The sequence below is a fragment of the Verticillium nonalfalfae genome, assembly GCF_003724135.2.
Source record: "Verticillium nonalfalfae strain VnAa140/NRRL 66861 chromosome Unknown scaffold_100, whole genome shotgun sequence".
In the NCBI taxonomy this organism is placed as follows: domain Eukaryota; kingdom Fungi; phylum Ascomycota; class Sordariomycetes; order Glomerellales; family Plectosphaerellaceae; genus Verticillium; species Verticillium nonalfalfae.
In genome coordinates, this window is record NW_021167325.1 from 14,239 (window position 1) to 33,151 (window position 18,913).

Genomic DNA, 18,913 nt, shown 5'->3' on the forward strand with positions numbered 1-18,913 from the left:
AGAGTGCACAGATGGCCTGATGGCGCCAGAAGTTCCTAGAGTTGTGGGGCCGACGCCGGAGCGGAGCTTCGACCGGGGCCTCGGGTCAGTCACCGAGCAAGAGTGTAAGGTCCGCAATACGAATCCAGAGCCAGTTGATTCCCTCTCCATCCAAATCAAAAGTAGTCTCCAAGTGCCTCCGAACCTTTCGCCTCTTGCCCTTGGAAAAAAAAAAAAGAAAAGTCGACTTCGCAACAAGGCCTCCCCGGTACCCACAAGAGTTGAGCCCTCTGCACCACGGATCACTCCCTCACCTCCTCCACAACGCTCTCCCCCGCCGTCCCATCCCCCGATGTCCACCTCCACGTCTCGTGCATCCGCAGCCTCCCATCCGCCAACCGCTCCGGCACGCTGCGGCACCGCCCCGTCATGAGCGCCCCGCTGTCATTGACGTGCTCGTACCGCATGTCGAGGCTCTCGTCGTCCGCCACCGTCGCGATGAGGAACCCCTTGACGATGGACCCGCCGCCGTACTCGGCCCACACGATCTTGCCCTCCTGGCGGTAGTGGAAGCGCGTCGCCGACGAGACCTCGCCGTTGGCCGTGTTGAACGCCGACGTGAAGATCTTGTTGTCGTAGGGGAGGCTCGGGGCGGCGGGGGAGGGGGCCGCTGCCGTCGCCATGTTGCTGTTGCTGTGGGTGCTGGTGCTGGTGCTGATGCTGCTTGCGCGGACGGGCTGGTAACGGAGACGGGTTGCGGAGATGTGGATGGGTCGCGTTGCGTGGGTTCTCGTTGTGAGACGGAGAGAGGAGGGGGCGAGTGCTCGCGGGGTGAGGCGGTACATGCTTTTCTTTCTAGCGATGCTGCTGCAATGCTGTTCCGAACATGGCGTCCGTTATATAGTCGGACGGCGATGAGGGCGGCCGTGTGCACACACACATGCCGAGCCCGGAAGGGCGCATGGCGGAGGCCAAGGTCGAGTGCGGAATTGAGCGCCGGTTGTCGTCGGCTGCACGAGTCAGGGCTATTCCCGGGGTTGAGCGCCTCTCACGGTGACTCAGTCTGCGATGTCGGGGTGCCACGTCCATCGATTCTCCTCTTCAAATGCAGAGTGCACACTTGACCTCTGGTACGAGCGAGACGATAAGTATTGAACCTATGAACGTAGAACAGGCAGTATACTTTATGACGCCAGAAGTGAACCTTTTCCAAAGCATCCCTATTAACAATGCTGCATCCCAGCTAACACAATGGGGCCGCCGTCTGCGAAAACAATCCGAATGAAACCTCCCGTCGCACCGCGCTCCTCTTACACTCAACGACACGACGCCAATCCGTCTCAGAGGAACATGGTACCCATGACAGTGGCCACGGCGGCGGCAAAGCTGACACACAGCATGCCGTGGGAAGCGAGGCCGGCGGCCGCGCTGTCGCCGTTGCCGCTGCCGCCGTTGTTGCCGCTGCCGCCGCCGCTGCTGGAACCCTGGCCGGTGGGAGAGGGGGCACCGCTGGCGACCGACGTCGTGGCGGTGCCGCTGTTGGCATTCCATTGAGAGCCATCGCCGTCGAGGCCGGGACCCGTGCCAGCACCGTCATCCATGTACTGTGGAAAAACGAGTCAGCGAATGCGTCATGAATGATTGCTCTGGACGTACCTTTTCGGCCGCTTGGGGCATCTTGGGCAGCAAGCTCTCGTTGACCTCCCACAGGGAAGCGGATGTCGGGCAGGCGACGCCGTGGGTCGTCGAGTGCAGAGCCGTGGCCGCCGTGGGCATGGGCCACTTGCTGAGCGCTGAGGCAAAGTTGGCGAATTCGGGAAGCTCCTCGACCTTGCCGTCCTTGACCTCGATGATGCCAAAGTTGTTCTCCTCCATGGTGTACTCAAACATGAGGCCGCCGGAGTAGACGCCCGTCATGTTGGAGTGCATCAGGGACTCGATCTCGTTGAACTTGCGCTCACCGTTGGTGTTGCAGCCGTACTCGGACAGGCTACGCAAGGTTAGCACTGATGCCACCGACAACCCTCACAGGGGTCAAGCGAGATCACTTACAAGACGGGGATGCCGTAATCGGTGAAGTTCTGGACCTTCTGGTTCCAGCCCGAAGTCACAAAGTCCGTGTTGCACCAAGAGTAGTCGTTGAAAGCCCAGAAATCGCTACGGGCGTCATCGCTGCCGCAGTTGAAGTAGTCGGCGGCCTGCCAGATGTTGGCTGAGATGTCGGCGGCCGAGTAGCCGACGGGGATCTGGCGCAGACCACGGGCCCGCATGTAGTTCTTGACATCCCTCGTGGTCGCCTTGACGTACTCAGCCGAGGTGGTCGTGTTGAGCGTGTAGATGACCTCGTTGCCGGAGAAGAAGAGAAGCGTGTTGTCGTACTTGGCGAACTCCTCGACGGTAGCAAAGACGGACTGCAGGTACGCGGCGTTGTAGCTGGGCTCGGGGTCATCACGGTTGATGGAGTACTTGGGGCTGTTGAGATCGGCCATCAGGTAGATGCCGGCATCGGCGAGCAGGCCCATGCACTCATCGTGGTTCGCCGAGTTGTCCAGACTGTAGATGCGGACAGCGTTGACGCCGAGGCGCTTGAACTCGGTGATGTCGCGCTTGCACGTGTCAACGTTGGCGATGGGATCATCGTTCTTGCCGGAGCTACCGGGCTGGTAGTCAATGCCGCGAATGATGAAGCGCTCGCCGTTGGCCCAGAAAGCTGGCGCGGGTTAGCCTGTGTTGCCGGAGCGCATTGCCATGTCGCTGGACGAGTCTGCAGTCATGCGAAAGAGGAAGGAAGAACGTCTAGCATACCGTTACCGGAGGCCGTGACAACGGGGACGGCGCGGGCGCGGTGAGGAGCCTGACGCTCGGTCAGGGTCGGGCCCTCAGCAGAAGCAGAGCCAATGGCGAGACCCGCCAGGGCGCATGCGACAGCCGTAGTCTTCATGATGATTCGTACTGCTTTTCTTTGTCGATAAAAAAAAATATGCTGCTGAATAGAATGGGTGGTCACAAAATGTAGGTACCAAGTGGGAGGCCCAGGCTGTTGCTCTTAATTCAGGACGCGGAACCGTACGTAGAATGGAAACCGGGAAAGCGAGGGTCGATAGGTAAATGGTAGGCCCCAAGCGAGTGAGGGACTAAATGGAGAAGAAGGGAGTACGCAGCAGCGATCGGAGCGCCGTCACTATCGTCGTATTCGTCGCCGTGCTCAAGGAGGAGGAATGATTGAAGTGATAGAGGGAGGGAGGGGGTGGGCAGGGAGGACCGGGGGGAAAGTCTCATGATAAACACGGGAACTGTGCCTTCACACGCACGGCGTTCGCTGTTTAGGGTGTCCAGACGTTCCCACAAGGGGAAACCAACTGTTGACCAGCGGCGCAGCTCTGCGTCGGACACCCCAAACCAGAAACCAGCAAACGCCCCCCCTTGGGACGCGCATACACCCCGCCGCTTGACACGAGTGTCTGAGGTGGCGACCAACAAGATCGAGCGCTTGGCCGAGTCCCGAAGTAGCCTGCTGCCCTGGCGTCCCCTGGCAGCGCGATCCCTCGGGGTACCACCTTGGATGGCATGGACGGCGCTGGTTGGTCGACTCGTTCAATGGGTTGGTCGGGTCAGACATTTTCTTGCATCCTACGTGTGACGGCCGAAATTCCTCATGCCCATTCTCTGCAGTGACGGTTGCTTGGCGACCAGAGCGCGAGAGCGAGTGCGAGCGCAGAGTGTCAAGCTTGGGGTGCTTCTTGTTTCTTTCGTCATGGCCATGGAAGAATCTACCATGTACTAGAGAAGATCGTATTTTCCTTCCTTCTTCCCACACTAGTCATTGTCTTGGCGATGGATGGATTGATGGACTGTGGCAGCGGACGCCATGCGGGCCACTTGTCGATCCGATGATCCGCCTCCGACACTGGTCCGAGTGCTTCGACTCGATTGATCCATGACAAAAGAATCCATGGCAAAAGGACGAGCGGCGCAGCCAGGGGTGGGCTGGAAACAGTCCCGGTCGGGGAGGTACAGGCGAGGGGGGGGGGGGGGGATTGGGGGCCCCTGGTCTTAGTATCATCAAAGACGATGCGGTGCCGTCAGCCCGCGTCAGCACGCGGCAGCGGAAATGACACGAGAGGAGAGGCGCAGCAGAAAACGGTTTGCAGTGGTATGAGGACTTCAGGTGAGCGTGAGCGGGCAGGTTAGTAGATGATGGCGTGTCGATGGTGTTTCCGACGATTCGTAGCGGTGCCGAGTATCCATGCGCGTGGGGAGAAGTATTTTTGGCTCTGGCGTGGCGATGGGCAGAGGCTGAGTCTTCGTATTTTGGTGGTGGGGGGGGATTGCCTGCCTTGTGGAGAGAGAGAGAGAGAGAGAGAGAGAGAGGAGGCCAGGCACCGATGGATGAGTCAGCATAGATGGTGCCTGCCCCTGAGAGAGAGAGAGAGAGAGAGAGAGACACACACACAGAGGGCAGGCACCAGTCTACTGACCGATGTTCCGCCGAACAACCCCACCTTCCCTCAGTGTCCTCAGTGACGCCTGCCGTCGATGTGCCCCGCGACGCTAGGCAGTGGATCTTCACATTGGGCAAGCCCCCACGACAGAAATCCTACTCCCCAGCGTCAACCTGGCGTCCGACCCCTCCCTCTGTTAGGATGCTGCGATGCGTCACCTCGGCCCTCCCTCGACCCTCAATCCGACCTCCCGTCCCTCGTCACGGCGCCTCCCGTCGCCGGCTCGCTCTCCCTAGCAGCACCATGGCTTCCGAACTCCCTACCGACAGACGGCCCCTCGTCATCTCCGGCCCCTCGGGCGTCGGCAAGGGCACCCTCTTCAAGCTCCTCTTCCAGCGTCACCCCGACACCTTCACCCTGTCTGTCTCGCACACGACCCGCGGACCCCGCGCCGGCGAGCAGGACGGCGTCGACTACCACTACGTCACGAAGGACGCCTTCCGTGACCTGGTCGCCCACGACGGCTTCGTTGAGCAGTGCGTTCCCCTCCGTCTCCGTGCCCCCCCTGCTCGTCTCAAACCTAACCTGTCTCTGCAGCGCCCAGTTCGGCGACAACCTCTACGGCACCTCGAAGAAGACCATTGCCGACCAGACGGCCAAGGGCAAGGTCGTCGTGCTCGACATTGAGATGGAGGGCGTCAAGCAGGTCCAGAAGAGCGACATCGACGCCCGCTACGTCTTCGTCGCGCCCCCCTCGGCCGACGAGCTCGAGCGCCGCCTGCGCGGCCGCGGCACCGAGTCCGAGGCGAGCATCCAGAAGCGCCTGACCCAGGCCAAGGTTGAGCTGGCCTACGCCGAGACGGGCGTCCACGACAAGGTCATCATCAACGAGGACCTCGAGACGGCCTACAAGGAGCTCGAGGATTTTGTGTACAAGGCATGATGGGACGCAGCGTTTCCTTTCCCCCTTTTCGTCTCTTTTCAGTTGTGGTTTTGGTCTCTATTGCTAGAACATTCAAGAACGAACCGCACCCTCATGGGCTCAACCAGTCACCCATTCACCCTGATGGCCTCTCCGCCGATCTGCTGCGACCTTCCGATTCCTCCATGAACAAACTGTGTCTGGAGCTCCCCCAACAAGGTTGCGTAGCTCAGTGGTAGAGCGCCCGGGTTTCTTCTCCCTAGAAAAATTCCGCTTTCGCAGACCTAGAACCTAGATCATTCTGCCTTCCCCGGGAGGTCGGTGGTTCGATTCCACCCGCAGCCATTCTTTTTTTCGAACGACGAGCAACTTCCCAGGGCTTCTGCGTGCTTGTAAGAAATTGCCTCGTTAGAATACACTGGCCTGTCCAGTTCTTGCCCGGTATATTGTCTGTGTTTCGATTCCACCGACAGCTGTCTGTTCCATACAAAGTAACCACCCATCGCAGGTGGTAGCGAAAGCAGATGTGTCTTCAGGAGAAAATAGCAGTCAGGGAATACCGATGCACAGTCCACCACACTCATATCAGACATTCTCCTCAAATACGATGAGGCAGAACGCCTGCAAAATCCAGCCACGCAGTCTCGATACTCATTCGAGTTTGATAATGATGAACGTGAGGTTTCCACCTTTGAAGATCGTAATCGACTAGATCCACCGCCCTCCAGACTATGCGTTGATCTTCGACAAGCGTCCATCCTCGGCCAGAAGACGTCTCCGCCGTTGACGTCAAGGTATCAAATGTGACGATTCTAGCCTATTTTGAGTCGAGGGGACCTAATCAAGGGGACAAAATTGGACAGACCAGGCATGCACAAACGTGGCAGAATAACTAGCAGACAAATCAACCAGTCACCCAGACAAGAACACCAAGAACGTCGCATTTTGAACGCGGCACCAAGTGTCAATTTTCCAGGATATCATACGACAGACATACAATTTGCTCTCCAGCGACCGCCCCTTCTATACCACCCCTACGCCGTCGCCTTGTCCTTCGACTCGTAGGCGGACCCCTCTTGACCATTCGTGGCCCCGTTCGTGGTCCCGTTCGTGGCCCCGTTGGCGACTTCGTCCTCGTCCCACATGACCTTCATGGAGCACGGGAACGGCCACACGCCACCCCAGTCCTCCCTCAGGTAGACGAAGAACCCACCGGGTCTCGGCACCTTCTTGAGCTCGCCCTGCGGGCCCGGCTCCCTCCTGACGTTCCGTCTGCGGAAGAGACCCCTGAACATCTCCGTGAGCGCGACCTGGCTCGCCTCGCGGCCGAGGCACGCGTGTGGCCCGAGGCCGTAGTGAATGTACGCCCCCAGCGGACGGCGGGGGTCCGCGACCTCCGGGTTCGGGAAGTGGGCAGCGTCGCGCGCCGCGCCAACAAAGCTGACAAAGACACGGTCGCCCTTCTTGACCTCGACGCGGCGTCCATCATCCTCAAGAATCGTGTCGTCGGCTGCGGCCTCGCGGTAGGCGCCGAAAGTGCCAGCGAGACGGATACCTTCCATGGCGTAGCCGAGAAGGAGAGCGTCGTTGTCCTTGTTGGGCGGCTGCTTGGCGATGACGTGGATCTGAGGGATATGCGCGGCACCGGCAGGCGATAGATAGTAGTCAACCGCCTGAGCAAACTGGAGCATGTTAGTACCACGTCCCACGGAAAGGAAATTCCATGCCATCAAGGGAACTTACAACTTGTGCTTGGTTGGGCACCATGGCGCCCGCTGTAGGGAGGATCTGGCTCCACGCAATATCATAGTTGTTGAGACCAGATAATTTGAGTCCCTTGATGAGGTTCGTGCCGTACGCGGCAAGCGGGTCGTTCTTGTCCGCCTTGCCTGTGAAGAGGCCGCGGATGCCGAGCGTCGTTGCCAACTTGACATTCGTCTCAATCACCTTTCCGAGCGTCTGCGACGCCTCGCGCGCAGCCTGTCGCAGCGGGAACGACTTGACGGGGTCCAAATCGAAGAAGATGCCGACAAAGATGACCGCCAGCAGCTGGTAGAGCTCCTGCTCCGAGAAGACGCCCTTGGGGTTGGCAGCCGTCTTGAGGGGCAAGTTGAAGACGCGCGACGCAAAGTGGACGTGCGTGATGTTACCAACGTCACGGATGAGGTCGACGTGACGCCGGCGGGTGTTTCCGAGGGTATAGGACTTCTCTTGGAGAAGCTGCTCCGTGATGTCGGCGTAGAACTTACGCACGGCGGCGTGCCAGTCGGTTTTGTACAGTTGGCTCGCCATGCACTGCTTCTGACCGGCGTGGAAGTCGGTGTCGCCAGCGAGCATGAACTTGTGGCCGCCCTCGTCCATCTGAGCTCCCAGACCTTCGTGCCATGTGACGCGGTACGCAGCCTTGTTCTCCAGCACGTGCTGGGCTCCGCCGTACGAGGTAACGTTGACGCGCAGTGGCGTGAATGCAGGCCGGTCAAAGTTGAACAGGTCGACGCGGCCCAGGTCCGTCAGAATCTTGTGATTCTCTGAGGGGATGACCATAGGATAGTGAGCGTAGACGGAGTTGTGCTTGAAGTGGTTCGGGAATGCGCGGATGAACAGCTTGTAAAACACGCAGCCGTGATTTATCTTGAGGTCGTAGTTGGCCTCATTGAAACCCCAGTTGGTCAGATAACGCGGGTTGTAATCAGTGGTGTAATGTCTATCACCGCGGACGAGGCAGACGGCGTCTGAAAGCACGACACGGGAGATGGTGTACGTGGGGGCGATACCAACACCCGGCACCATGGGCGACTTGGCCTCCTCGGCAACGATACCGGGGTACAGCTCGACGTTATCCGGTTTCTGGTACAGGTTGCGCAGTGCCTCAGAAACCTTGGGGTCCGAGTTGATATCTTCAAACTTATCGTACGGCTTGAGGCCGAAGTGCTTGCGGAACTCATTGAGCTGCTGGCATTAGTGAGGGGACAAAATGTAAGGGCGTGGGAAAAGCTTACGCCGGCGACGTTCCACTTTCTGGCTTGTAGCATGCCTAGAATTTCGACTGGCCGCATAACCTTGGGCACATTACGTGCGCCGAACGAACCGGCAGGATCTTCGACCGACGCGCTGACGCAATCGACGAGATCGTCGTCACTGAACTTGCCGTTCTCGCCCCTCTTGTATCCGCCAAAAGTCCTCTCAATAGGGTCATCCGGGATGGAGCCTGGTCAGGTTAACTTTGGAATCCATGGTACTGGGGAAAGACGTACGCTCGTATTGCATGAAGATCCTGCCCATCTCGGCGGGCGATAACTCCCCCTGGTGGCCGCCGAGAATCTCGCCATAGAACTGCTGAATCCACTTGTCATCCTTATCTGAGATGCACGAGTGCCATCGGTAGCAGAGGTTGAACTCGGCCGAGACCATATTGCCAGTCCCCGACTCAGCTCCCTCAGCCGTGTCAACTTGCATGCCAGACTCCTGCCTCGGGTCGAGCGTCCAAGTAGTGTTAGTGCGGTTCAAGTTGACAATATTGCGGACATAGTCCACAAGCGTGATGTTGATGTACAGTCCTGACGTGACGAGTCTGGCCGTCTGGAAGAGATCGTTGTCATACTTCTTCGACGCCGCCTCTGCCGCTTCGCCTTCGAGGAAAGGAGACGGCGGCGTGAATCGACCACCCTCGTTGATAGCTGCCAAATTCTCGGCAACATGGTTATGGAAGCGGTTGAACATGATGAGGAGTACGCTGACGGCAGGGGGCATGCCGAGGAGGCGCTTGTCGGCAAAACTATCAGCTTTGAGCTTACCGTCCTTGAAGGTGCGGATCGTGTCCTGCATGTCTTGATTGCTGCCGTAAAGGGGCGAGAGATCAAGATAGGACGAGGTTTTGGACTTGTTAATGTCACGGAAATCGGTCCAAAAAAGGTCTCCATGGTGTCAGTTGATTCAGTGCCGGGCGTCGCCTAAGTAGACGTACCGTGAATGATGATGGTTGCCCAGTTCCAGAGAATCGAGGACACATTGTTCGAGTGCTTTGTATACTCATTACGAGCAAAGATGGAATCAAAAATTAGCCCAGGGTCAGGCAGGGCCGCAAGGGTTGGCTTCTTGGGCGCAACAGATCGCGCATATGTCTGCCCGGCAGCTCCCAGCCAAGGGTAGAGCGGGTTCTGTTCATGCTTCAGCAGTCTGGCCGAGACTTGGAGGCGTGGGTGAACCTACGTTGTGCGAACCGTCTGCTCGGCGATACTTCCAGTCATCTCCGACGAACAGCAGTGGCGGGTGGTCGAGTGCGTCCCACAGCTCCTCGATGAGCGTGTTCGTGAGCTTCTCGCGGAGGCTGGAGTTGTGTGGTAACTTTGCGACCATTTGAATGACATACTCCATGATCATGGTTTTGTCATCTTTGATTTTCTCGCCCTTGAGCTTACCCTTGATCATCGTTGCTAGTGTTTGAATGTCTATGTCGACATTAGCAGATGCGCAAGGTCCTAGAAACCATACGCTGTACCTCGCTTCCGAAGAACCTTGAGGTTCTGGACAACACCTGGGCGTGCAGGGACGACAGCATAGGAACCATCGCCGTGATCTTTGGGTAGCGGTCGCTTGGAAGCTTTCCTTAACTTCATGAACTGAGCGAGCTTGCCACTCTTCTCGTCGTGACCGCCACAGACATCGTCACCAATTGGCTTGGCCTTCGTCTCGGCATTGCGGACATTGCCATTGACAGCAGGGTCTATGCGTCCGGGCTGCGTAGACGAACCGCTCGAAGCGTGCGACGCGTCTGAATCTTTCTTCATGGCGAGACCGTGCGCTGGAGAGGCTATCCATTTGTTAGGTTTGGGGACATTTCCGTCACGCCATGACATACCTTGACTGTCTCTAACAGCGTTCTTTACTTTCAAGTTCACGACGTGGGAGGCCCTTGCTGATTATGACAGGTGTTCGCTTGCGATGGAAGGAGGTGTAATGACTTCCGAAGTACGGCACCGATGTCCGTACGCTTCAGTCTCTGAGGACAAGGGACGAAGGTTCCAAGCAACCACGGCCACCTATGCCCGGCCATATATACCAAAACGATCGGTGCCCATGCACAAGACATGATCTCGAGAACCACTCTACCTGCTGTGTACACAGTACTTGGCACCCCTCAACCTGGGAGAAGGGAGCCGAGCTGACTGAGACATCTAGAGTCCCCCATGCTTTTTGCTCCGTCCCACCCTCGAGGGACACACTTGACCGACTGTTGACCAATAGAAAGTGCCATCTTTGTAAAACATATCTTCTACGTGAAGGGTGCTACCCGGTTTGCGCAATTTGCGCTTGACCTCTGAACTGACGGCTGGCCGCTTGGCACATAGCCGAAGACACAGATCTTCCTCGCGCCTGTCTCGATTGGCTGTCGTCGACCAGCCTAGACGGAGACGCTATTGGAGCTCCGGCGCGGCCCGCCTCAACTCTCCATGCAGCTATGCTTCAGCTCACGAGCGGCAGTTGCTCATTTCGACCAGCTGCGTGTGATGGTGGCTTGCGTGGCACGTAAATGACTGGAAAACGATGCTTGATCAGTGTGCCCAGGCTAGCTTTGGAGCGCTGGGATGCTTCTCTGATCCGGGCGATCCTTGGTGATCTTGGTAGATCAGGACGTTCGCACCTGGACGGCTAGGAGGGGCTTCTGCAAGCCCGTAAATCTAGTGACGTTAGCCACATATTGAGCGTCGTGGGGGTCTGTATCTCGAGCCTTCGTCCGAACAGTATCGCTTATGCTATGCAAGAACCAAATTGACAACGGGACCCGATGAATTCTTGAAGCTCGACAAATGCGAGACGCGTTACGACAAAACTGATGGGTCGGCGTGATCACAAGCTTTTGGGGATGTGAAGTGCAAATGTGATGTGCAAACGCTGTGCTCATCGGAGCTTCCGCAGCGACAGGCCGACGGCCATGCATGCTTCTGCTTTCGCTTGATATGCTGCTCGTCGACGCATCCGTATGCCACGTTGAGCCAATAAAAGCACTGTGAAACCCAAGGGCAATGTCTATTGAGACTAACGTGACGGGGACTGGGACATGTGAGACCATATTGCTTTTCCCCTGTAGGGGCCCGCCGGCAAGCATCGATCACGCACGGACGATGTGCTCCAGAGGGGTGCCGCTCGCCCTGTCAGGGTTCATATTTGGAGTTGTCAGTCGAATTACAGGCAATCAATGCGAGTTGGGTCCATGTTGTCGATGGGTATTGTCTCACGCGACTGGCTCTCGTGGCATGGCACCTTTCTCGCACGCTGTAGCACACGCGCCGTTGCTGCATTCCCAGAGTCAACGGAAAACGCCTCGCGCCCATCGGGTACAGGGATGGGCACTGGGATACCGCGCAATAGGGCAACGTCAAATGTCTGTGATGCTTGACGAAAAGAGGTCCCTGCCAATGATGTGAAGGCTCGGTGCTGTCCATGGGAGGGCCGAGATCGTGTCTAGCTCAGCCAGCCACACGCGCAGATCAGTTCCGGTGTATCGTAATGTCAGCCAGCGGTGGGGTCAGATGTCCCTGGTACGCGAGGCCCGTCGCCCGCAGCATGGTCTCTGGGGGAGCATGCGTCCTGGTCGACAACCCTGGTATATCAAAGAGCGGAAGCCCGCCGTGCCGACTGAGAGCTGGCGCTACCTGCGGAAGCGAGGGATATAGCTTTCGGCAGATAAGCCTGCTCGCTACGAAAGTTGTAAAGCGTCAGTCCTCCCACAATCCATCCCTGAGCATGGCGCATGTTCTCGGCCAAGCTGGTACGCAAGCCAAGAGTTCAAACGTGGCCATGGATCCGACGAATCCCACCAACGCCAGCCAGAATGTCGATAATTGGCACAGGACCAGGAAACTGGTCCTGTGCTTCGACGGGACGGGCAACAAGTTCCACGGCGATGAAAGCGATAGCAACATTTTGAAAATTTTCCGGATGCTCGACAGTTCATCGGATGACCAGTGTAAGATTCATGACCCCGTTGTCCGTGTGCCTGACCACGATGGCTAATGCGAATGTAGACCAATACTACCAACGTAAGTTGACGCACGGGAGGAAGCGACGTTGTGGTTGTGACGGAATGATGCGTCGCGGGTATTCAGGCCCTGTTGCTGACATGAGTTTCAGCTGGCATTGGAACCTATGTGGTCTCGGAGAACATCTCCCACACAGGCCTTCGGTCGAGGGCTAGCTCTTGGTACCAGATGGCCAAGGACTCGGCCATTGGGTCGTCCTTCGACCAGCACGTGGTTGGTGGCTACCGATTCCTCATGCGCTACTACTCGCCCGGGGACGAGATTTACATGTTCGGTTTCTCGCGTGGGGCGTATGTAGCAAGGTTCCTGGCAGAAATGCTCGACTACGTCGGTCTCCTTGCGCACGGCAACGAGGAGATGGTCATCTTTGCGTGGAACGCCTTTTCGCAGTGGCAATGTCGACGGGCCAACTCGACGCCGGAAGGCAAAGAGGACAAGGAAAAGATGTACAAGTTTCTGAAGGGGTTCCGAGAAACATTTTCGCGGCCGATTCGGCGGATCCGGTTCCTTGGGCTTTTTGATTGTGTCAACAGCGTGCCGCGTTTCGAGACGGCGTGGATGCAGCGCGACAAGTTTCCGTACACGGCTCGGAGCTCAGCCAAGGTAATCCGACATGCTGTCAGCATCGACGAGCGACGCGCCAAGTTCAGACAGGACCTCATCTACCAAGAAAAGAAGAAATGCAAAAAGCCGAAAAAGGACGCCTTGGGCCACTCGCTGATGGAGAAGAACCCACTCAACGATAAGCTGCACGAGTTTCAGGAGAAATACCGGCCGGGAAAGCGCGTTGCGCTCGATCCCAACGATATCCCAGGCAGTGCCGGTCGAGGCCGAGATGCGCCAAACGAGCTCCTGCCCGATGACGCGGATCACCCGGTGCGGTACCGGAACCGCTCTAGGTCGAGGTCGCGCGCTACAAGCCGTGGCATGAGCGACAATACATCATTGGCCTCCCGGGCGCCCGTGCCCGACGCTGGCTACGATTCGGACGACGATGAGCAAGACATTGATGAAGTCTGGTTTGCGGGCGGGCACGCTGACATTGGCGGTGGCTGGGATGTAATACCAGGTCAGAAGAGCTCCAGCCACGTGCCCCTCGTGTGGATGGTCAGGGAGGCGATGCGGGCTGGTTTGAGCCTGGATGTACGGCAGCTTGAAGAGATCGGATGCATCGAGTGTGCCGATGATCACGAGGGAGAGTGCGAGGCGGCGCACCTGGACATTCCCGAGATCCACATTGATGCGCCGTCTCCGGGTGTTTCTTCGCCGAATGTTCTCGAGCAAGATGTACAGGACGAGCCAGCTCCGCCGAGCGATGCGAGGTCCAAGTTCGAGGAGATGCTTCGAGATGCCCACTTGTCCGACCTTCACGACTCGCTGCGGTTCGGGCGGGGCGTACCGCGCCTTTCAGTCTGTGGTTGGCGGTTCATGGAATGGATGCCCTTCCGGCGACTTGACCTGCGGCCCGACGGGTCATGGAAGCCGATCCGATGGCCGCTGCCCCGCGGAGAGGTGCGCGACATCCCAGAGAATGTACGTGTGCACGGAAGCGTGATTCGGAGGCTCGAGATGGATCCCACGTATCGACCAGGCAACCTCATTATTGGTGGGGGTGGTCGTGGCGTCAGGACAGCGTCTGAGAAGCATGGGATTGGCGAATGGATATGTATCAAGGGCAAAGGGGATCCGGTGGAGGAGATATGGGTGAGAAAGAAGAAGAGCGATACGGGGGGGTCATGAGATGAGGATGGTCGGAGACAGTCGAAGAGTGGTTGGGGGGAGGCAAGCAAGCGTTGAGATTGAGGCTGATGGAGATGCTTCCTACTGCTTCTTCTGTGGAAAGATCCACCGTTGTTGTGGTTAGCGCACCTACCCCGGGCAGCAAATACGCCGCAGCCGTGTTGGCATCGGACATTAAGCTTCCAGTGCCGGCAGCGACCGCCTACTCGATCCGTGGCTGACCAGCGATGTGCGCGCCACAATCTGACCCTGGTGGGCACCCCGCAGCAACAATCCAATGGCAACGGGGTCGATCGCCGGGATGTGAGCACGCAATCGACTGAGATGGGCACCAAGAACGACGGATACGGGAGGTGGCAGGAACAGGCCTTGCTGCTTTAATACTGCTTGTAGGGCATTCAGTGCATGTGGCTCAGCTGCACAACAAATTTTAGGTCGTCTGTTGCCTTCACTTCACAACTCACGACTCCACCACTCCGAAGACCACCAAGACTGTCCGTCCCAAGATCGTGAAAGGATCGCATCTATCCACAGACTAGAGAGGGAGAGTACTGTGATTATGAAGTTAAATGGACCCGTCCATTGGTAGATTGGCATGTACATAGACACAACAAACCTGGATGGAAATGGTACAATGATCAGGATATGAACGATCAACGGGGCAAAAACAAAAACATACAACATCAGGGATTCGCTGGTGGTCACCCACCCAACTACTAGTCCGACCCTTACTGGCTTATCTATGGGAGAGCGGACGGGATCCCGAGTTCTCCAGTAGGTATGGTCGTATGTGCTTTAATTCAGTTGCTCTGCGACTCAAGACAGGTTGAATTTGTGAGTCCTGATTTTCCGGCGAGGCGACAAGCTGGCATGATCGAGGAAGATCTGTCTGTCCAAGAGGGAAACCAATGCTCATGCTCCCAAACACAGCCTATACCTACCCCCAAACCGCCCACCAAGACCCTTGGCCAAATTGCTGATGGCCACAGCTTGTTGTTCTACCGCAAGTTTGGTTTGCCTGGTTTCAGTTTTTTTTTCCATCTTGGCCTAGAGAAGGATACCCCCACAACCTCTGTGTTTGCTGTTGACGGACATCGATGCGAAAAGACGTGGTCTCCTTGACACTAGCCCTGGTATTCCATGGCAGAATCGAGTCAAGTAGCCTGTATGGCCTGTGTGGCTGAGCCCTGACAAGGCAAGTTCATCTCTAAAGCGGCGAGGACGCTAATACTTCATCGTGCATATCACTGGCTGGGGTACAAGCTAGCGGCTTGGCGGGTCCTCCTCCCGAACCTACGCACCTCAGATTGATGCCCGCCTAATTCCACCCATTCTTGCTACCAAACACAGCCCATCAACAACGAGCCATGTCGGAGTCTGCCTGGGCCCCCGCGAAGAAAAAACATGTCCAGCATTGGAACTGTATTGACCTGCCCTTTCAGGAAGCTCTTTGATAGGCCCGGCTGATCCTTCGACGCATGACTCTCTCCGCGTCGAGCAGGGATGACATCAGAAACACCACCTTGATCCTGGTTCTCGCGCCCCAACCTGAGCCGGAGCAACGACTGCTCACCACTCACGCTTCTTCCTTCACGGGCTGCTGACTGCTGACGGCTTTGGCCCAGGTTCTGCCGCTGCATAGCGGGTGGCTCTTGGCCGTTTTTCTCGAACCCTGAGGACGGCAAGCCCCCAAGTCTTAATCTTGCGCAACGTGGCACAAGGATGGCGTGCCTAGGAGCTCACATTCGTGTCCGAGTATATATGATGACCGTTGCGCCGTCGGCTGGTCGGAAATGACCTGATCTGCTCCTCTTTCCCGCGAGCATTGTTATCCGCACAGCTCAAGTAGCTGTCGCGCCTGCCCACACGGGTCTCACGAGGTGATTCTGCGCTCAGGTCCCCCTCTCTCCGCCTCACCCATCACCACCATCGTATCCCTTCCCCTTCGAGTCGACAACCCCGACCAGCCATGGCCGACAAGAAAACCACCCCCGAGCCGTCGGGGCTGGAGCCTGGTCCGCCCGCCTACCACTCGGACGAGAGCGATGGCAGCACCAGACACCGTGAAGTCTATGCCTACACTGAGGATCGCAAGATTGGTATCACAGGCGCTGTCTTCCTCATCTTGAACAAGATGATCGGTACCGGCAGTATGTTGTTCAATCGGCACGTCGCTCCGTGATCTCGAGCTTACCTGTCCCAAGTATTTTCAACCCCCTCTGGCGTCTTCGCGGCGACCGGCTCTGTTGGCATCAGTCTCATGCTCTGGGTCATTGGCGGAATCCTCACAATGTGCGGTATTAGTGTGTTCCTCGAATTCGGTCTCGCGATCCCCCGATCTGGAGGCGAAAAGAACTATCTCGAGCGAGTGTACCGTCAGTGACTCTGCCTACCCCCGTCGCTGAGGCAAAACTTGGTCGCTTACCCTCACCAGGTCACCCTAAATACCTTGCGACGTGTGTTCTTGCCTCGCAGATGATCCTGCTTGGCTTCTCGTCTGGAAATTCCCTCGCCTTCGGTCGATACGTCCTCTTCGCTTCCGGCAGCGAAAGTCCCGATGGCTGGGCAGCTCGAGGCATCGCCGTCGCCTGCGCGACCTTTGCGACCTTTCTTCACGCCGTCGCGCCCAAATGGGGACTGCGCCTCATCAACGTCCTCGGCGTCTTCAAAGTCGTCATCCTGCTGTTCATTGTCTTCTCGGGCTTTGCCGCTCTGGCTGGCCACCGCCGCGTCCCTGATCCCGACAATTTCAGCAACGCGTTCCGCATCGAAGAAGGAGACGGATACGGCAACGGCGGTGCCTACGGCTACGCGACCGCGCTGCTGCGCGTCGTGTACAGCTACAAGGGATGGGAGAACGCCAACTACGTCGTCGGCGAGCTGAAAGACCCCAAGCGGACGCTGTCCATTGCGGCACCCCTCGCCGTCGTCGGCGTGACGATTCTCTACGTCCTCGCGAACATTGCTTACTTTGCCGCCATTCCCAAGGGCCAGCTCGCGACGTCTGAAGCCCTTGTTGCTGGCGTTTACTTCCGGAACATGTTTGGTGACAACGCGGGCACGCGCGTCCTGCCGGTATTTGTCTGCATCTCCAACCTCGGCAACGTCCTCGCCGTCAGCTTTGCCCACGCCCGTCTCAACCAGGAGTTTGCCAAGGAGGGCCTTCTCCCCTTCAGCCGCTTCTGGGCCTCCAACCGGCCCTTCAACGCGCCCGCCGCCGCCCTGTTCCTGCACTGGATCGTCACCGTCATTGTGCTCGTCGCGCCGCCGGCCGGGCCCGCCTACAATTTCATCGTCGATCTGTACACCTACCCCGGCGCCTGGGTCCTCGCGTTTGTCTGTGCCGGCCTTATTTACCTGCAGTGGACCGAGAAGGAGAACTGGTCGTCGCCGTGGCACACGTACCTGCCCATTTCGGTCTTGTATCTCCTGGCCAATGCGTTCTTGTGCATCGTGCCCTTTATCCCGCCGACGGGCTCGTCGGATCCGGATGGATACCCGTACTACGTTTTCCCTGTCGTTGGTGTCGGCGTTTTGCTTCTCGGTGCCTTTTGGTGGCTATGCTGGACCAAGATTTGGCCGTCCATCGGGGGGCATAAGATTGTGGCGGAGAGGGAATACGATGAGCAAGGTCACGAAGTCATCAGGTACAAAAAGATCAGCACGCGAGGGCATGTCGGACCGGTAGAATAACTCTCGTGAAAATGGTGGGCTGATTGACGGTATTCATTAAAAAGAATTTCAATATGGTATTTCTTCACAAGTGCATGGCTACGCTGCTGACTATCGGTGCACTAGGCACGGCCCTGAGATGTGCCGTCCTCGGGGCCAGGGAGACCTTCCTCGTCGCCGGGCTCGCGGTAGGAGCCTTCGGGCTTAGCAGAGCGTGTGCGTTCATCGATGATGTTGTCAGGGTTGATGGCGTCCTTGTCGTCGCGTTCTGGTTATGTTAGCACGCGCATGGTCAATTCGCGGCGAGCGACAACATACCAAGCTGCGCGTCAGAATCGGCAGTGTTCTCGTCGATGGGGTCCTCGATCTTGGCGTCGTCGGACTGGACAGTGATGGGCTCACGGGCCTGGCGCGAAACGTACTCGTCGTCCTTGACGTCGACGCCGGCATCGTTATTGTAGCTGTCAGACATGATTTGATATTTTTAAGGCTCAAAGGTGTGTGTTGGTTTGTTCAGCTGATTTGATGAACGCTGACTGAATTTAGTTGAGCGGAATACAAGATGGGGCTTAAGGATTTTTGGCCCTTTCTTAGAGGCACTTACTCGCTGTTCATATACTCACTTCCCACAGGTGAGCCGACGCTCACCAGGGTGCATCGCTGATGATGCCGGTTGACTCAGATTCCGTTCATCAACCTGTCTATGACGCCCTGATGGACGTTCAGTGTCTTGTTGCGATTATCGTCTGTTGTGATTACAGTCTATTGTCACACTAACACCAGGAGGAAATGCTCCTAGGTCTTCAAACGACATGACCCTATTTCATGGGGAATCATGAGTCAAGCTAGCCTGCCAATTTGGATCGCGCCGATCAACCCAGAACTACCCGATTGGGGCCGTCTCCATGATGCGTCGATGTTGATGTTCGGTGAGAATTTTCACCGACAGCAAGCAAATCCTCACCGAGCACCTCGCACGCCCGGTGTGACGTCGGTTGCATTTTCAAGAGGCAGCCGGCCGGTAACAAGGCCGCCGAGCAATGCTCAGCCTCTCCACATTTACATCACTCGTTGCCGAGTGAAACGCAGCCCTCTTTTCGAGTCTGCCCTGGCACCAG

The 18,913-nt window shown here is 57.4% G+C and overlaps 7 protein-coding genes and 1 non-coding gene across 8 annotated transcripts; 4 read left to right on the forward strand and 4 right to left on the reverse strand.

Annotated features, from left to right (window-relative positions):
- Positions 1-281: 281 nt before the first annotated feature.
- Positions 282-824, reverse strand: D7B24_000329 (uncharacterized protein; the record flags this gene model as incomplete). Its single annotated transcript, XM_028634588.1, has 1 exon — positions 282-824. One exon carries the CDS (start codon positions 822-824, stop codon positions 282-284), a length of 543 nt encoding a protein of 180 aa, XP_028492708.1.
- A 495-nt stretch (positions 825-1,319) lies between these two features.
- Positions 1,320-2,920, reverse strand: D7B24_000330 (uncharacterized protein; the record flags this gene model as incomplete). Its single annotated transcript, XM_028634589.1, has 4 exons — positions 1,320-1,583; positions 1,636-1,969; positions 2,032-2,689; positions 2,785-2,920. The coding sequence occupies 4 exons, from the start codon at positions 2,918-2,920 to the stop codon at positions 1,320-1,322; spliced, it is 1,392 nt and encodes a 463-aa protein (XP_028492709.1).
- Positions 2,921-4,724: 1,804 nt separating this feature from the next.
- D7B24_000331 (uncharacterized protein) lies at positions 4,725-5,364 on the forward strand (the record flags this gene model as incomplete). Its single annotated transcript, XM_028634590.1, has 2 exons — positions 4,725-4,957; positions 5,019-5,364. 2 exons carry the CDS (start codon positions 4,725-4,727, stop codon positions 5,362-5,364), a joined length of 579 nt encoding a protein of 192 aa, XP_028492710.1.
- Positions 5,365-5,561: 197 nt separating this feature from the next.
- On the forward strand, positions 5,562-5,688 carry D7B24_000332. Its single transcript has one exon. It is a non-coding gene; the product is annotated as a tRNA-Glu (tRNA).
- A 689-nt stretch (positions 5,689-6,377) lies between these two features.
- Positions 6,378-10,130, reverse strand: D7B24_000333 (uncharacterized protein; the record flags this gene model as incomplete). The annotated part of the gene is made up of 7 exons (XM_028634591.1): positions 6,378-7,016; positions 7,087-8,292; positions 8,343-8,551; positions 8,598-9,257; positions 9,308-9,500; positions 9,553-9,791; positions 9,842-10,130. 7 exons carry the CDS (start codon positions 10,128-10,130, stop codon positions 6,378-6,380), a joined length of 3,435 nt encoding a protein of 1,144 aa, XP_028492711.1.
- Positions 10,131-12,087: 1,957 nt separating this feature from the next.
- D7B24_000334 (uncharacterized protein) lies at positions 12,088-14,123 on the forward strand (the record flags this gene model as incomplete). The annotated part of the gene is made up of 3 exons (XM_028634592.1): positions 12,088-12,310; positions 12,369-12,383; positions 12,475-14,123. 3 exons carry the CDS (start codon positions 12,088-12,090, stop codon positions 14,121-14,123), a joined length of 1,887 nt encoding a protein of 628 aa, XP_028492712.1.
- A 1,969-nt stretch (positions 14,124-16,092) lies between these two features.
- D7B24_000335 (uncharacterized protein) lies at positions 16,093-17,816 on the forward strand (the record flags this gene model as incomplete). Its single annotated transcript, XM_028634593.1, has 3 exons — positions 16,093-16,273; positions 16,328-16,498; positions 16,558-17,816. 3 exons carry the CDS (start codon positions 16,093-16,095, stop codon positions 17,814-17,816), a joined length of 1,611 nt encoding a protein of 536 aa, XP_028492713.1.
- Positions 17,817-17,917: 101 nt separating this feature from the next.
- D7B24_000336 (uncharacterized protein) lies at positions 17,918-18,267 on the reverse strand (the record flags this gene model as incomplete). Its single annotated transcript, XM_028634594.1, has 2 exons — positions 17,918-18,063; positions 18,114-18,267. 2 exons carry the CDS (start codon positions 18,265-18,267, stop codon positions 17,918-17,920), a joined length of 300 nt encoding a protein of 99 aa, XP_028492714.1.
- Between the last annotated feature and the right edge of the window lie 646 nt (positions 18,268-18,913).